Below are 18,988 nucleotides of genomic sequence, written 5' to 3'. Positions count from 1 at the left end.
AGATGAAAGATTTTAAAATAATTTACCCAGACCCTACTAACAATATCCTGAAGTACAAATGTAGACAATATAACACATCACTCGATGTGTGACACACTACTAGTCCAAAATATCACATATGTCAAGAAAGCTGTTATAAGGCCACACCAATTTAATTTCTTGGTTAACGGATTTGCCCGCTTCATTTTTTTCTGATTTGCACTTAAAAAAAAAGATTCTGGTTCAGAATCAACTGCAAAATGCTCATATTTTGCCCTGAACAGTTGAACAGTCCTTTTCTTCATAGTTGTTACAGTTATTCCATATTTCAATGCAGTGGTTTCATTAAATGTTCAAAATTCATTGTTTAAATTTTGAAGCAGCCTGGTGTGTTGACTTCATGGCTCCTATCGTACCATTTTGGGCCATAATAGGATGCCCAGGCCTGTTTTTATATTTTTTTCGCCTGCCCGCTCCATTATTTTTTTAGAAAAATCCGTTAACCAATAAATTAAATTGGTGTGGCCTAAAATACCTCATATAACTTCACTTACCATTCCCTCCTCCCCACTGAACTTGACTGCAATGTTCTCCTTGAGTTTCTCACTGTTCATCTTGGTAACAATCTTACAGCTGCTGTCAAACACTTGTTCTAGGGTGGACAAAAATCAAAATACTTGATGTATGATCAGAGCAATGATAATAAAATAACATAAACTAGAGAGGCCGACATTTGTTTGGGAGCAAATACAGCATATTTCAGTCCATCTCCCGCCCACGCAAAAGTGGACTATTCCAAACTTACCCCAGTGTAAAACTGGCAAAGATTCTCAAATAAATGAATTAAATATTAGTAGCTATGTAATTGAGAACAAAGATGCAAGAACAAGCACATTGAATCTCGAAAGCTTTACTAATCTTATTACAGGTATGCAAATACTAACAATGATGAGATTTGATACATTTTGAAGGTCTTAGGCACATAAAATTGAATGTGTGGGTCATTACACACAACTTACGTGCAATGTGACCTCAGGTAACCCGCAATGGAACACATGTTCCATGGCCAAGGCAGATGGAACGGGACATTCTTTAGATAGAACATGGAACGGGTATATATAGCACTTTTGGCCCTTTTTTTGCTGAAAATAGCCATTAAAGTCCCCCAAATGAGTCATTTGGAAGTGGTTTATGCCAAATATGTGACTGCTATTCTGTAGACACATGTTCAAGGTACCCTTATACCGAATTTCAGATCATTTGGTTGTAAAACCAGGGCTCAGGATCCAAAAATCCATTTTTTGGCGAAAAATGCCCCAAAAAACCTTCATAAAAATTTTTCAAAGGCATGTATCAAAAAAATGAAAAAAACGCCTGGGGGTATTGGCCCACTCTACCTCCGTGCCAAATTTCAAGTCATTTAGGTGAATGATGGCGGAGTTGAATCCGTTTGACTGTTTGGCAGGAGGAGGAGGAGGAGAAGAAGAAGAAGAAGGAGGAGAAGAAACATGAGAGAACACAATATATTTCATCCATACCATGGTATGGACTGAAATATAAATAGAACATATGTTCCATATGGAGTCACCTGAGGACACAGGGGAAGGGTCGTGTTCTATTTGGGTCATTGGCAGGGAGCAGTTGTTCTTATGGGAGTCACTCCACGTCATTGAAACATAAGTTATGTTTTTGAACAGAATCGTGTTCTTTTCGGGTCACCCGAGGTCATATGAGGGTGATTATTGAATTAATGTATGGATTGGGATGTCCCAAGTTTGACTCTATTTGTGACATTACGGCGTCATAAGGAATGTGGAATGAAGCCTTCTGATTGGTCAACGTCACCCAGCTATATGATAAAAAGTTAGTACATTAAACAGTAACTGTAACACAGTTGTGAAATTGAAAATTTCAATTTGAATACATTTCACTACACTCACTTGGTGGTTTTAATCATAAGTGGTTATATATACATGTAGCAACTGACAAGGCATTATCACAACATATACACCTCAAGGTGGGTCATTTACTCTTAGTTATCTTCACAATGTATATTAAGCCAACCTCTGTTTATAAGCAGTACGTCATCCTCACTGGGCGGCCTGTGTACCAGGTCTCTGTCTCCTGTCTGAGGGTGGAGGTTCTCATAAAACCACTCTCGACGGGCAGTGAAGTCCTAGAAATCATGGAAAACACAAGTTATGTTCTATCCAGTATGCAAAGGTTTGGCCATCTATGTAAATCATGATTATCTTGATTGAGTACTTTATTATGCTTGGTACTTAAGTCTGTTGTATTTTTATATTGTTAACTGATTGATTTTAGCTTAACCTTATACTTGTTAGTTTACTGTATTAGTATGTTATATTGTGTATGTTTAATCTTTGTTACAGTATTGTTTGGCGCCCGAAATCAGCTATGCTGCCTGGGTGGCCAGTGTATTGTATCGTTACAATCAAATTAAAATAAAATAAAATAAGCTAAGTCATGAGAAAACATAATACCACCGGGCCACTCCGTCTCTTTGGACAAAGTGAGAATACTGGACACTGAACAGGACTACTTTTTAAGAGGCATTAAGGAGGCCATACAATTTACTGTCATGTATATATCAGAGTACTTCAGCCTTCACTTAATAGAGATGGTGGACGATATAAACTCCCTGACACTTTTGATCAATTTCTTACGTCACGTATCAGTAAAATCTCGTGTGAATAAGGTCACGTGTTAGTAAACCGTAATTCTCGCGAGTTCACGTTGTGAAGTGATTGGTCATTAATTATCCTGATGAAGGTGACAGTGGTCGCTGAAAATTTGATCCCTGTACAATTGTGTGTTGGAATAAAGTTCAACCTTTTACTAAGAAAACATAATTATTATACTATAATAAAAACTGTGACAGGGACAAAAGCAGCAGAATAATCAAATCCTGGATCATAGTGACAGGAAGGAAGTAACAGAAAGGACACTCAGAAAAAGTCAACCACCTCTCATCGATCACTGCCTAAATGCTGAACTGAGAGACTGAGTCAATCCTTCCTATACCAGTCAACATTAGTGATGCATACCTAAACCCACATTTAGGTTCAGGTCCGGATTCAAGTCCAGAGGTTTAGGTTCTTTACAAGTCCGGACCTAAACCCATGGCATATACAAAACTGCATGTTGGCAACCTTGCAATGCTGTCTGGGTGAAACTGTGACCACATAATATGGAGGGCGGTGCTTGATGATGCCCGGTGGCAATATTTTCTTCATTTTGCAGCAAAGATTTTGCAATCTATGGAAGGTTTTAGGTGGTTTGGAAAGAAAAGGGGTATGTGAAATGGTCTTTTATGGTAATAAGTCCGGACTCGGTTCTTGACTTTTAGGTTTTTTTGGAATAATATTATTGAACCTTAACATTTTTACTAGTCCAGTGAACCGGTATGCAGCACTAGTCAACATTTCTATATAATAAATCTCTAAACCGGTAATTTGTAACTATGTATTCTATGTATATTTTTTGATTTTAAAAATTGAACATTTGTAATCATAAAAACTAGTAATGTAACTGAATGACAACATAATTATATGAATGTTTTCTCTTAAGGTTTTTAGTCTTCCATGATATTGTGATTTATTGTATTTGTAAATTAGCAATAATTCAGACTTTTGCAAATTCTGTCAATGCTAATAAAGGTTTCTTATGTCTTAATATGAGTTTAAATATTAATAAAATTTGACAAGTATCAAAAATGCACTTTTGGTAGACAGGAATATTGAAAGTGTAATTTTCATCTGCATAAAAGATGATAATTACTAATTAAAAGTTGTATGTGAGTTTCATGTATTACTAGCTTAAAACAAATTATAAATATGATGTCAATGAACTGTCACATTGTTATTCATTGCCAGGGGTATAATCTGGGCATTCTATTACAATATACAAAGTACAATGTACATGTAGTTTATATAATACATACAGTCATGTGATATACAATCAGTTATAACAGTACTACAGATAACTGAAGTGTTATCTGGATTTTCCCTGACCTTGAACTTACCTGTGCCTTAATGATGTGCATGAATCTGGACATGAGTTCTGGACATTCCAGTAGGAAGTGGAAATGGTCAAAGATGATCTTAGGATTTCTGCAGGATGGGAACAGGTAAAGCACCGTTATACAGAAGCGGAAGGTTCAAAGTTTAAAATCATCAGAAGGGAACAACAAACATTTATTATAATTATAAAAATTTCTTGCCACTCCTGGAGATACAATGCATGTAAATCTATTCCTAAATTTCAATACAGTTGGTAACTGACCAGTAATATTTGTTTTTCAACTGTGAACACTCTTCTTTACCCAGTGTAATGTCCCCTACCTTGTTACCAGGAACTTCAGAACAGCGTCATGCCTGACCACAAACTCTATGAACCGGGGAGACGTCATACTGGAATCAAAACAAAAAACAAAAATCCATTATAAAAGCTTAATATTAAGCCCCTGTCACACATTCTGAACATTCCCCTGAACTCCAACCAACCAACCAAGGTTGGCTAAAGTTTAGGAGCAGTCTGACCAGATTTAGGACATGCCTATATCTTTTGATAATTATGAATCAAATCAAGTCTGAATTACATTTGAGTCACATTTGACTGCCGATTATGCCCCAACCACTGCTGACCTACTCCTGGACTAAGAACTAACACCATTGGACTCGCCCTACTCCGTGGAGTGGCTGTCAACACTCCTGAACAGGAGGCAAACCATGTTCAAACCTCCCATCCACATCCAAATGTTTTAAACATTTTGAAACATTCCGCTGGTGTAGCAGAACAGTAGCTGACCTTGCCGAACATCAGCCAACTATAATGTACACAGCTGACCTTGCTCCTGAGCAACTCCTAACCATGGTTTGGTTGGAGTTTGGCAGTATTTGGGAAGCCACATTTGGCTACATGTACATGTATGTGTGATGGGCTTTACACAGAAGTACATGACATATCATATTAATTATAATGACTAATACAAAAGTAATAGTATAATAAATTATCATGTTTACCGATGGAAAACATTTTGTTTTTGCTCTGTTTTTTCTTCTTCTCCTTCAAACCAAAAAGGAGACCAGGAGACTTGATCAGACTGTCTGTTGCCATCATGGTAACTAGTGTCGGGTTACATCATGTTGCATTTTTCATAGCAGGAGGAATTTAGACTCCTGTCTGACCATATTATACATTGTGTGAATGTGCTTGAGTAAGAATTAACAGAGCGGACCATATGCAAGGTAAACATTATGCATTTGCTTTGCAAATGTTACATTTCTCATAATCAATCATATTTAAAAATCATAAAAGCTGAGGGATCAGACCCTACCCCTGAGGTGTGTGGCATGAGCAGCAGTTGTAGAAGGCCTGTATGACGGCACACACCCTGTCAGCACACGCTGCCACCACGTCCTGCGCGCTGTGGGACCGCGAGGTCGAGCCGGGCGGACTGGTGCCCCGGCTGCTGGAGCTGCTGTACGTACGCGACCGTGACCTCCGGTGACCTCTCACGGCCGTGGAATGGTGTCCTTGAATGTCGTGTGAGCTTGTGTTGAACAGGACTCCACCTGTACATGTGTAGATAAGAAAGTCAACCCCAGTGATAAACCGAGACAATGGGGGATACAAATTAAATTTTCGTCAGGTGGAAATGAGTACCTAGCTTAGTACGTTCAACTTGGTAGAATGTACTGCACCTGCGCGAAACACATAATGTACCGTACATAGCACTTCGGCAGAACGTCTCATATAAGGTTGTATTCGCGTATATAAGGTTAACATCCCATCTGTAGCTTCCAAATGTTATGTCGGAAAAGATATCGTCTGCAACAGGCAAAATTCTGATGCAATGTTGACCAAATATTCAACGAAAACCGTGAAAAATCAGGGTTTCACGCAGGCACAGTACGTTCTGCTGACGTGCTACCTAGCTTCGGTTAGGGACGTCCCTCGGATAGGATGTTAAGTGGAGGTCCCGTGTTTGGGAGAGCTACACCCCACGCATGTTAAAGAACCCATAGCACTTATCGAAAAGAGTAGGGGACCTTCCCGGTGTGAGTGGTTCAAACCTTACAGTCCGGTCTTACGCAGCTTGTACATGTGCGTACATGTACATTCAAATTAAACTGGTGTGTTACGCCTAAAGATGGTTTAACGGTTATGCGAAACAAACAAACAAACAAACTTATCCACATTTGGGAATGGGATTTCGGTGCAAAAATTGAAGTGCCAACTACATCGGCTACATATGACAATGAGTAGCTGTACTCAAGTCAAAAGCTCTGAGGAAGGTGTCTGATAGACATCCAAACATTAGCAAGCTGGTTGTATAAAAAAAACCTCCAATATCATACATGTATATGACTCAGGGCTTTAGCCAGAGCTGTTTTTCTGTCAATTACTGGACCTTTGTGATGTGTGATGGAACTTTTTTAAAACGAAAAGTCATCCTGCATGATAAAATAAAAAAAATCCTGGGTAAAGACATAAAAACATTCAAAAGACCACCGACTACCACTCTCAACCTCATAATTTGCCTCTCAAAATGTGTGAAAAAATTGCTTAAAATTCTAAATTTCCTGAGAGGCATGCCCCTTGGACCCCCCTTCATTGTGACCACCATCGGCACTCCCCCTGGCTCCAATCATAAATCTGGGCTGACAGGAAAAATTTTGACCTGACTAGAGCCTTACTATAACAGTTAATGTATTTACAGGTAAGAGCCTATAACTGTTCCTTGTTCCCGCCACTTTTGATGCACTCCTGACGTCATAACTGACTTCCGGAAAGTCAGAGATTGCACCACACATCTGACGAAGGTTGACGAGATCAACCAAAAATTTATGGTGAGTTCTTTCCTTGTGTTGGAACAAGCTTCGACTCTATAACTATGGATTCTACCGCGAACACAGATGAGCTTGCATTCAAATAAATGTACCTTGTACAGAATCTGACTGTTGGGAGTCAGTTCCAGACAACTTGACCTCCTGGTCAGCCCCTGCTGCCTCCACTGTCCCCGGTCTGCCGGCTGACTGGTCAGTAGATGTGTCTGACTTGCCGTCCTGGGGAGGGACTGTTGTCTCAGCTTCATCCTCCTCCTCCACGATGTGATCCTTCAGTTCTCCTGATCCTCCCAAGGTCAAACTCTGGAGAGACGAGCTCAAGGTCATCTCTCCTGGCAGGTCATCCTAGCAAACAACACCATGGGCAATTAATAATATGATATGATAATGATATGCATCTTTATTGCATGTTCTTGCCCAGATGGGCTAAATGCACAAGAGGATATCCAGTATGTAAAACATGTCATTGAATATTCCATACTGGTACGCTATATTCTAATGCAAAGTGCTAGGAATCTATACATTACAATAATACTATAAACTACCTATCATCTACTGTTAGTTGCCCTCTCTTCTCTCTTTTTGAAACATTTGGAAACATAAATACATACTATTTGTTTGTCTACTGTACATTCGTTCTTGTATGACATCAAGTGTTTAAACATGTCCTGCTTTGACATTTTCTTACATATCTTGTCTAATTGTAAAGTATCGAATAGCTCTTGGCATTCATCTTATCATTAATAAGGCCACACCAATTTAATTTGTTGGATCTTGGATTTTTTCATAAAAAATATGAAGCGACAGGGAGAAAAAAAACAGGTCTAGGTATTGTTATAGCCAAAAATACAATGATAGGAGACATGAAGTCAACACAAAAGGCTGGGTTAATGAATGAATTTTGACAATGAATTTTCAAGTTTTAATCAAACCACTGCATCGATAAATGGATGGAAAAAAACTTTTACAACTAGGAAGAATAAGACTTTCCTCAACGGTTGGTGGCAAAATATAAGCAATTTTGAGTTGATTCAGAACCAGAATCTTTTTTTTTTTGCAAATCAGAAAAAAATGAGGCGAATCCACGGTGATACTTGATGAAGATGATTACTGACTGACCTCGTGAAGTGACAGTCTGTCAGCGATGAGTGCTGTAGCGATCTCATCAGTGTCCTGTAGGCTGTCCTCCTCACCCAGACCTTTACTGCACTTACTGGGCGCTGTCTTGGCCCTGTTCAGCTCCGAACCAATCAGGAGCAGCCATTCCTCCAGGGACTTCCAGAGCAGTTCTAGTGGCTACATGGGGAGGACAGGTTGGTATTTAAAGTTTCCTACTTTCACAATAATGTAAAAATAGTACAATTTTGATGGCATGATCCGTACATAGAAATGATGTGAATTGTTGATGTGAAATTGTACTCTATATTAATTTCATCATCAATTACAATCCCTTTCCAACATGTTATCATTGTATACATTATCATGTTCATACATATTAGTGTAAATCTTGATATAAAGTCGTGTTAAAGCTGTGTAACATGTGGACAAAACTTGTGCAAAAGTGTTCACTTATAGTCTAATTAGTTGTGATTGTGTGTGGTTACTTATCTAAACAGAACCAAAACACAGAACCACACAGCATTACACAGATATCTGCATGTACACACATTTTACATATTAAGAAATAAACATGATTTATAAAAAAGAAAAGTTAAAAGATTTGCATATACTTCAATTGAGAAATGCACACTTTTTGATCATGTTTTGCACAATATTCATCATGATTTCCACTTGTGCAGATGACATTTTAGATCTGTACGGTATGTTCTGATACAAATACATTCCAACACCCATATATGTTTTGACAACCCTAACCCTTTAGAATATAGGGTTATACATGTAAAATAGAACATATATATATAATATATATATATATATATATACCAACATAGGGCTGTATTGCAAAATAGAGCTGTCTGATCATGAAGAAAGAGCAGCCAATCTTAAAGATGCCAACTGTTAGTTACTCACCCGAAAGACAGTTGCCATTGGAACAGTATTCCTGGATGCTGTGTAGCTGTCCTTCGCGCTGTGTTCACACGGGGCCAGCCGGTACAGCCGACACAGCATCTTCACACAGCGCAGGAAACTAACAACCTGGTCCTCATAGTTACTGGACACACTGTAAGAAAAAAAGAAAAATAGACTAAAGAGTTATGAAGGTGTTAAAAAAATGTTTTGTTTCATTTTTTTTCTGCAACTATTGTAGAGTGGCCACTAAATACAGTAGGGAAACATTCAATAGATGTGTTGTTAATTAATTATGAATTAATTATTTCTCTCTTAATTGTTTACAGTAATTCTAGTGTACCCCCATCCCATTTCCAATATCATTTCTAGAGTGAAAGCGACAGCACACAATAACCATTGATTCAGCACCTGGACAGCACCAATCTCTGTCAAAGTAGAGTCTTTATTGTGAAGTACATGTTTGCAATGTGCAAGAGGTGCCATACATATCAATTCAAGCATTAAAATTGAGTAAAGATATCTATTGAGTGTGCTCCAACTGTACTTCCACCACCTCAAGGTGGTTATAACTGGTTATGAGCACGTTCAACTTGGCAAAACGTACAGTGCCTGCACAAAACTTTTTACTGTTTATTGGATGTTTTGTCTGAACGTTGCATCAGACTTTTTCCAGTTGCAGACAAAATCTTTTCCAACACAAGATTTGAAAACTACAGATGGAACGTTGTCCTTGAATATCTTGTGGGTGTGCCTCCTGTACAGCTTTAAGGCCTTATTAGTATTCTAACTAGTTTCTAATATTATTACAATTGTATATTATGAATGATATTTTTGGCAGTGTATTGTATTGTATCTTTATGACTATTGTATGTTATTGTAGGAATTTGTATTTCATGTCACCAGTTGTTCGACATTGTAATTTGTACTCTGTATTATATTGTTGTGTTTGGGAGGACAACTTGTAAAGGTGTCAATACACCTGTTTTGTCCTCCCTTCCACTTGTATGCTTGTACTTGTGGTGAATTCTAATAAACAAATTAACAAATAAACAAATATGCAAATATGACCATAAACGAGACATTGTACCAGAAGTGCTATGCGCAAAACATCTAACGTTACAGCTTTAGCGCACGCACAGTATGTTTTACCGAAAATGATGCAAAATGAGGAAACGCCAACAAGAATCTGACCTGAGCAGTCTGTGTCCAGCGGCTGACGCCAGCTCTGCTACACTGACCAGGATCATGTGATGTTGGGACACAGAACTCTGGCAAATAAAAGCCAGCACTTTGAACAACTGTGGAGGCAACAAAATAAGAATTTCAAGTTAGAATGTACTTTAAAGGCATACAATGCAATTTCAGGGCAGCAAAAGAAAAAAAATATTCTGGATGAAAAAATCTATCTGATGTTGACATTTAACATCTGTGTCCATAATATCACCAGGGTCCATAATATCGCCACCTTGAGAAACAGTGTGCTTAAAGATATTTTTACTGCAACATACTTTTGGTATGCACTCCTTCACACATCAAATGTACATACCTAGGGTATGTTGCAGTAAAAATATCTTTAAGCACACTATTTCTCAAGGTGGCGATATTATGGACCATGGTGATATTATGGACACGGATGTTACTGCCATTCCTTAGCATATTTTGTCATCATTTCATTCTTGAAGGTTTTGAAATTTCAGGGCTGGCATAACTTTCTTTTTGGGTACCACCAATACATGTGTAAATAGCTAGAACCAGCATACCATGATACAACTGTTTTCCATCTGATTCAGTGACATCATTTTTACCTCACAGATATCAGTATGCCATGGGATAGGATTGATTCAACTTACTAAAAAGATGACCAGAGAGGTGACTTGGAAAGTCCAATTTTACTACCTGGAAGTTGTATTGGATGTTTTTAAATGACATCAATGTATCTCTATCTCATTTACATCACCATCACCCTTTACTTAACCGCTACGGGGGCCGACATCCTCCACCAGATACAGTTTGTACCTTTGACCCAGTGTTGACGTCACTTTTCAAAGAAGCTACGTGACAAGCTTCACTGGGTGTCTACTGAAGAAGACCAAAGTGACTGGTCGAAAGCTCTAGGTGAGAGAACTTTTTGTGTTGGACCAAAAGTTTCAACTTTAATTAAACACACGTGCACATCTCTATTGAATAATATCCACTCTCAAGTGATACCAATGTAGAGAGGAGACATACCATGGCTTCTTTAATGTTGGTGTTGAGAGTCATCTGCATTAATGGTTCAAACAGTCTGGGGATGTGCTGCAGCAAGACTTCACATGTTTCACTGTAACCTCCCTGTAAGGCATACAACACAATTACACAGTTAGGCCACACCAAGTAAATTTTATGGATGACGTCCTTTGGAGCCCCTAAATCTAATGCGAGAGGGCGAAAAAAAACAAAACAAGAAGGGCCCTACAAAAGATGCCTAGATTAGAAATATACTAAGAGACGACAAATGTTAGGACACAAATTGAATGAGGTGACACAGTGTAACAAGCAAGAAGTCTTTTATTCATCATCAAAACAGCAATAAATCAGGTGGAACAGCAGTTGTCGTCTTTTGCTTTGGGGAGATAGATGGAGCGGTCAGCAAGTTTCTTCACATGTGGCAGCATGTACCAAACTAAATTCCTAATGGAAGTCATGATTTCCTTGCTTGATGCTTCATAAATTAAGCTTTGGTCCGTACAAACCTATTTGCGGCACTGTCGTGACTCTTTGGTCATAGTTACAGGAAGCGTAATTTCTTGTTTTTTTTTCAAGGAACAGGCAAAAAATTTACTTGGTGTGGCCTTACTGTAGTACATCCAAAGCACTTGTTTGATAAGGCCAGAGCAATTCAATTTGTTGGTTCACGGATTCGCCTGCTTCATTTTCTGATTTGCAAAAAAAAACAACATTTCAGCCTCTGAATCAACTCCAAAATGCTCATCTTTTAGTCCCAACAGTTAAAGAAGGTCCCTTCTCTTCAGAGTTGTTACAGTTTTCCCATCTATGAATGCAGTGGTTTGATTAAATGTTTGAAATTTAGCATTTGAGTTACAAACCAGCCTCATATGTTGACTTCATGGCTCCCTCCTCATGATAATGCCATTTGGGGCTATCATAGGATGCCTTGGTCTGTTTTTATCCTTTTTTTTCGCCCTGTTATGTTTTTTTCTGAAAAAATCCTAGAACCAACAAATTAAGATGATGTGGCCTAAGATCGAAAAAAGAAGACATGAAAGGGTTTGAACAATGTTATTTCTCTCTTTATCATAATTTGTAGTTAACAGGAATTCCAGCATACCCCATTCCTGATTCCAATATCATATTTCCGGCAACAGCACACAATAACCATTGATTCAGCACTTGGACAGCTCCAATCTATGTCAGATGTTTGTAATGTGCAATGGGTGCTGCCATACAAATAACGCCTTGTCACAAATGGTAAAGAGCCCATGAAAAGGGCATATGACACACCACAGTCATCCCTCAGTAAGAAATTTGGAACACATACATTGTAGTAGTATTACATGCCATTGAATGGTTGACATTTATACAATTTACACTCAGCCTGTTACGACCAGTTTTGCTTCTTCCAGTTTACAGTCTGAGGCAAAAAAATTATAACAGGCTGAATAAAAGAGAACTAAACAGGAACTACATGTATGTGGCTCCTTACTGAAGGATCACTGTGGTGTGCGAGATGTCCGATATTATATAACTGTGATTGATATGCGGTTGACAGAATGTAAATGACCAGACCTGCACAGCCAGTTCTAGCGGTGCACAGCCGTTGCTGTCCCCCAGGTACTTGGCTCCTCTGGACAGCAGGATCTGTGCTGTATCTCTCTGGCCATGACTGGGGAACAGAGAGACAGCACAACTAGTGTACAACTGTCACAAACACATTATCTTAAGCCCTGGTCACAACCCGCCGTACATGCTTTTTCTCCGTACATTTTTTGGGAGGCTACGTCTGCTAAGTTTTTTCTGAAAACGCGCATGGGGAAGGAGTGGCGTCTACGCACGTCACTCGCATGTCACTTGCACGTTTGCGCAAAGTGTAAGAGTGTGGTCTGCACGCCAAGTCTCGCCGTGAGCGGTTGCAATGCATCATACGTTGCGCAAGTGGTGAGTTGTACGTGCTTACAACGTACGATCTCTGTGCAATTGCAACTTTACCATAAGAAGGCCGTACTCACACGTGCTTCTTACGTACGGTACGTACGGGGCACGCGCGTCGCCTGTACTCGCATGTACGGGTGGTGAATCCGTAGACCGCACATAGAAAAAGTTTTACATGCACTTAAAGTTCTCTGGCGTGTCTGCGTGCTCCCAAATCCGTAGGATTCCGTACGAAGGCGGTACTCACCAAGCACAGATGCCCTGCGTTTGCCCACGTTTTTGCACGTAGACAGCACGCAGAAGCACGTACGGTGGGTTGTGACCAAGGCAGATTGCTGGACAGGTTTGTGAAATCAAAGTGAACACTTATGTTTCTTTCTTTTAGCATGAAAGCACATGAGTGTGTTGGTACATTCCATAATGAAGTTTGATACAACTGTAGTCCACTGTTGTCCCTTAATTACCTGCAGGCAAATGACAGAGGTGTTGCTCCTGTCACGTTGGGTCTGTTAATGTCTGCACCATTGTCCAACAGGCACAGAACTGTCTGCAAGGTTGGGAAAGGAAGCATGAAATTATCATGAAAGTTGTGTGGTAGTTACATGTTTAAAGTTAAAACTTTTGGTCCAACAGAAAAAAGTTCTCTCACCTAGAGCTTTCGACCAGCCACTCAGTAGACTGACCCATCACCCTGACGGGGGCCGACATCGTCTACCAGATACCTTTGACCCAGTGTTGTCGTCACACTTCAAAGAAAGAAGCCACGTGACAAGCTTCACTGGGTCAGTCTACTGAGGAAGACCAGGGTGACTGGATAAAAGCTCTAGGTGAGAGAACTTTTTTGTGTTGGACCAAAAGTTTCAACTTTAAACAAGCATGAAATTAGTTTAGCTCTCAAGAACTCTATGAATGTTACTAATTTTCTTCTACTTGTGACAGAGAAACAGGTACAGTATATGCAGGTTCGTTGTACCAGGTAAAATCCCCAACATGTAGCTCTTTTTAAGTACAATAAACAGTAGACCAGGGTTTAACATCCTGACCTAATGAATGGATTATGACATAACGTACTTTAGTATACTGAAACATGAAGAAAAATCTATGTTGCACATAATATTTTGTAACAGATGTCTTCACAGTGGTGACTAAGAAGATGTTCTTAAGCTAGAGTCAAGGTAACATGTCATGTACATTGTAGTTTTCATAATAGTAGAAGAGAGAGCGAATGTACAGTATATGTTTCAGAGCTTGTAACTTACTGACTTATGTCCATTTTGGCATGCCACATGAAGTGCAGTCTGGCCTTGTGCATCCTGAATGGGAAAAACACAAAAGAATGTGACAGTCAAATGTCTCCTGTACACAATATTTCACTATTACATTGGAAGGGGACAACTAGCACTAGTAGAGGGATAAATCTCTTTGAGTACTCTAGCGGACAAGAGAGTATATAGGTAGTGAAGTGGTTACTGAGGTGTGTAACTGATACTGTACAGTGCCATTTCAACACTCTCAACATTGTGCAATAGGACCTGGTATAGGAAGAAAATAACTGTCCAGTAGCTAGTTTCCTTTGGTCATAGAATCGCCTGCGGTTACAATTTTGACCCGATGGATTGGTTCGTAGAAACTGGCTGTATAACCACTGAGAGTTAATAATGGTTCTAATAAAGAGTGACATTAAATGTACATTGTACACTCCGTGTAAATGTACGGAGTACACTAACCTCCACATCCACATTCTGTTTCCTGTCTCCCACCTCCACGTCCACATTCTCCACATGCTGCAGCAGGTCATGTAGGAGCTCTGTCCGACCATTCACTGCCAGCCAGTGGATCTACAGATTACACAAAGGAAAGCTTTAACATTCAAGACAAGATTGAAAATTGATATTAAGTAATATACTATATGATAATTAAAGCTAAAAAAACATCTTACATAAGAGGTGCAACAGAAATAATTATAGTCTCCACCAGACTCCTTTGCAGGCTGACTATTAGTACAGAATATCATAAAAACGATATTGTAGCTGGCCAGGGCAGGGCTTGAAATTAATGGTGTCCTGATGGCCACTGACCACTAAAATTTTGGCCGGGACAACTTAAAGACACTTTGGGACATTTTTGGGACAACAGAAAAAAAATCAACAGTGCAGAATTCGAATGTCAGCCCTTCTTTTGTTTATCAGGCACACATCCTGGCTTTTGGCTTGGGAAAGTCCCCTCAAATCCAAAAGTCAGGTTGGGAAAGTTCATCCTCAATTTGGGACAATTGAAATTTATTTTCGGGACAGTGCTGCCAGGGACAATAGGAAGAAAAGTTAATTTTGAAGCCTGCAGGGGAGTTAGTCTGCCAGACTAAATAGTACAGAATGATCGTAAAAAAGAATGTAGCTGGCCAGGGGAGTTAGTCGGCCAGCCTGCAAGGGAGTCTGGTGGAGACTAACACATAATATAGTCAGGAAAAGGGTGTTATTATCCAACGGATTACAACAGTGCATTCATCAATGAATACAGCGGACTAATTACAAAATTTTGAAGTGTGTGTATCAGCAATACCAGAATACTATGATGAAGAAGCGTGCATGTTTAATTCCTAAAAGTATCATCAATTAGGATAAAAAATCACAGGCTTGCATTACTCAACTATTTTGAAGACGTAAGGAATCGGGGAACTAAGTGAGTCTAATAAAATCAGCCACTGCTTCTGTTCCGCTTTGAATGAAAATTACATGTATAATCATATTGTTTCTGGACTTCAAAAAAAATTTTTTTGATTAATTTTTCGGCTATCAGATGTTATTAGACAAAGACTGACCGTGGTTAGGCCTTCGTTGTTGCGTATGTTGACATCTGCATTGTATTCTAGGAGCTTGGCAAGACACTTCTTCTGACTGAAAAATGAAAATTTCAAATCTCAATTACATAAACATGTAAGTACAACATGTATTCAACAACTGTAACACTGGGCAGGGTTCAAAATTGCTTTTCCTCAGGTTGCACACTGGGCAACCTAAGCCAAAAGTTTCAGGTTTCCATTATGACGCCTTAACCCTCTTGCTTATAGCATGATCGTGACTTAGCAGTTCAGTACAATGAGCACAGTTAAAATCTCTCATCAGCTCCAGTGCCCAATAGAAGCACTATCATGAATCGACTAATCAGAATGCCTGTAACTTAAGACAATCCACCAATCAGAAGGGTGCACAGCCTCACACGTCTGACACAGGTTTTATGTGAGAACACTAACCCATTCCTGGCAGCCAGGTGCACAGCTGTACAGCCTCACACGTCTGAAACAGGTTTTATGTGAGGACACTCACCCATTCCTGGCAGCCAGGTGCACAGCTGTACAGCCTCACACGTCTGACACAGGTTTTATGTGAGGACACTCACCCATTCCTGGCAGCCAGGTGCACAGCTGTACAGCCTCACACATCTGACACAGGTTTTATGTGAGGACACTCACCCATTCCTAGCAGCCAGGTGCACAGCTATACAGCCTCACATGTCTGATACAGGTCAATGTGAGAACACTCACCCATTCCTGGCAGCCAGGTGCAGAGCCGTGCAGCCCGACATGTCCTGGTAGTTGACATCAGCACCTTTCTTCAGTAGCAGAACCATGCATTCAAATGACCCGCAGCTGTTAGACAGTTACTAGACATGAATCATTCTGTACTCAATTAACAGTTTGTAAAATGTGACTGCAAAATCATCTTCCCTACCAGTATACAGTAAAAAGGAATAAATTACAATTGAAATTCACTTAAGTTTTGAAATTTCAGAAAATACAAGGGCTGGAAAAAAGTCTGAAAATGCCACCTGCATAATTAATTACTAGTATGCAAGTTAGTGTAGGTAAAATTGGAGCTGTGCAGGAACCATCTACAGAATAATGGCAATGGTTTCTGGACAGTTTTCAGTGCAATGCGTACTTAAAAAAAAATTCTGGGTGGTGCAGGTTACATTAAAACCTGAGTGCAGGTGCACAGCAGTGTGATCATGCAGAATAAAGTATTTTGAGACCTGGTCCTTAAAGACCAAATGACACCATAAAAAGTCTGTAAAACAAGTAAAATCTGAGATTTTATACCTCCGGGCTTTTTATTGTATATTTTTATATAGGGTTTCAAACAAAGAATTCACGGAGACCGGACACCCCTCTGTGTGAGGGGTCATATACGTGGACCAGACCGAGAATAGCTTAAACACGCCAAAGGTCAACGGCCACGACCACTTTCACGCTCAAAGGGGTGTTTTGGGGCCACCAAAGGCACCATTGTCACGCCCGAAAACACATATACAATAAAAACAACAGAACGTGCATCATCTACAGCCCAATAGCTTAAACATATACCGAGTCTCAAAATAATCCGTCCACCCAAACGCGAGAAACAGCTGCGAACATGAAAATCTAAATCTCTCACAAAACCCTTCCGCGGAAGGATGTCTCCTCCCCCGGAGGTAATAATACAAATATCCAAAGTATACATACAATATAGTCACTTCAAGTTTGTTCCAATCATGATGACTGAGGAATTGAGCTTGTAGTAAGTTGTACGGCCTTCTAAAAGTGAATTTTTGGAGACTCTGGCAAGCTTCCCAATTGCCCATTTCGGGCATCTCTATTTGCATTTCTGTGTTTTATTTTTACATTTCTGTGCTTTTCCCTGAGCTGACATCACTGGGTTAGCCTGGGTACCATCCTACTTGTATGCCGGGGCTCCCACACTCGCTTCCCTTCTTAGGGAAGCGAGTGTGGGAGCCCGGGTATACAAGTAGGATGGTACCCAGGCTATCACTGGGTGACATCAGCTCAGGAAAAATAGACATGCAAAAACAAAATGCAGAGATGCAAATCACCTGCCAGGACTGGCTTGTGCTGACTTTTCCAAGGGTATTAGAATTTCGAATGTACAGGAGAACTGTGCATATACATTGTAAATGTGTCTGATAGCCAGGGAATACTAGCTATGTCAATTACAATCAACCAAGGTCATATTTTGGTGTCATGAGCACTTTAAAGCTACGGTCACAACCCGCCGTATGTGCTTTTTGTCCATTCATTTTTTTTGAGGCTACGTCTGCTACGTTTTTTTCTGAAAACGTAGGGAAGGAGTGGCGTCGACGCACGTCACTCGCACGTCAATCGCACAGTTGCGCAAGGTGTAAGAGTGTGGTCTGAACGTTACGTCTGGCCGTGAGCGGTTGCGTGCATTGTGCGTTGCGCAAGAGGTAATTGAGTTGTACGTGCTTACAAGGTACAATCTCTGTGCGATTGCAACTTTACCGTAAGGAGGCCGTACTCATGCACCCGTGCTTCTTCCGCACGGCACGTACGGGGCACGCACATCGCTCGTACTCGCACCCACGGGTGGTGAATCCGCAGACCGCACGTAGAAAAAGTTTTACATGCACTTTAAGTTCTACGGCGTATCTGCGTGCTCCCAGATCCGTAGGATTCCGTACAGAGGTGGTACTCACCACGCACGGATGCCCTACGTTTGCCCACGTTTGTGCACGTAGACAGCACGCAGAAGCAGGTACGGCGAGTTGGGACCGTAGCTTAAACCACAGGATCAAAGATAAATATAGACTCTACATGTCTGTATAACACACAGGAAATACAGATGATGTTCTACATACTTGGCAGCAATGTGCAGCAGGTTCCTCTGGGCACGCCCAAAAGCATAGTTCACATCAAAACTGGAACTGCTGATGAGATCTGCTACTGACCTGTGTCATAATATTATACAGCTCAAATGAAGACATTCAATGCAATTTCAGGGCAGCAAAACTGTTTTTTCAAAGTCCTAATGTAGAAGGTTGAATCTTATGACTGAGGTAAAATGCAGTATTACTGATGGAAAAACAGGGTTCTAACTATATGAAGTGTCACATTCTTCAACAAGATTAACATCGATAACCTGCAGCTGACAACTCCCAACCCAACT

General features: G+C 40.1%; 1 protein-coding gene across 3 annotated transcripts in view; it reads right to left on the bottom strand.

Moving 5' to 3' along the window:
* LOC109463626 (E3 ubiquitin-protein ligase HACE1-like) overlaps positions 1 to 18,988 on the bottom strand; it is a 30,585-nt gene that overhangs the window by 9,324 nt on the left and 2,273 nt on the right. For 2 of the 3 annotated variants that reach the window (XM_019760482.1, XM_019760483.1), the window contains exons 3-19: positions 18,681 to 18,770; positions 16,573 to 16,677; positions 15,850 to 15,925; positions 14,759 to 14,869; positions 14,291 to 14,344; positions 13,496 to 13,578; positions 12,669 to 12,765; positions 11,112 to 11,213; positions 10,074 to 10,180; positions 8,883 to 9,033; positions 7,971 to 8,147; positions 6,947 to 7,196; positions 5,339 to 5,576; positions 4,344 to 4,412; positions 4,025 to 4,112; positions 2,044 to 2,155; positions 534 to 631 (exon numbers count right to left, since the gene is read on the bottom strand). In XM_019760482.1, coding sequence (XP_019616041.1) covers positions 534 to 631; positions 2,044 to 2,155; positions 4,025 to 4,112; positions 4,344 to 4,412; positions 5,339 to 5,576; positions 6,947 to 7,196; positions 7,971 to 8,147; positions 8,883 to 9,033; positions 10,074 to 10,180; positions 11,112 to 11,213; positions 12,669 to 12,765; positions 13,496 to 13,578; positions 14,291 to 14,344; positions 14,759 to 14,869; positions 15,850 to 15,925; positions 16,573 to 16,677; positions 18,681 to 18,770 — 2,008 coding nt within the window. The remainder of the gene's footprint in view (positions 1 to 533; positions 632 to 2,043; positions 2,156 to 4,024; positions 4,113 to 4,343; positions 4,413 to 5,338; positions 5,577 to 6,946; positions 7,197 to 7,970; positions 8,148 to 8,882; positions 9,034 to 10,073; positions 10,181 to 11,111; positions 11,214 to 12,668; positions 12,766 to 13,495; positions 13,579 to 14,290; positions 14,345 to 14,758; positions 14,870 to 15,849; positions 15,926 to 16,572; positions 16,678 to 18,680; positions 18,771 to 18,988) is intronic. The other variant, XM_019760484.1, reaches the window with a different exon arrangement.

This window comes from Branchiostoma belcheri, unplaced genomic scaffold, assembly GCF_001625305.1.
Source record: "Branchiostoma belcheri isolate BF01 breed outbred unplaced genomic scaffold, Haploidv18h27 scaffold129, whole genome shotgun sequence".
Classification (NCBI taxonomy): Eukaryota; Metazoa; Chordata; class Leptocardii; order Amphioxiformes; family Branchiostomatidae; genus Branchiostoma; species Branchiostoma belcheri.
The sequence above is the reverse complement of the archived record's forward strand: the minus strand, read 5'-3'. Positions and strand labels throughout refer to the sequence as shown.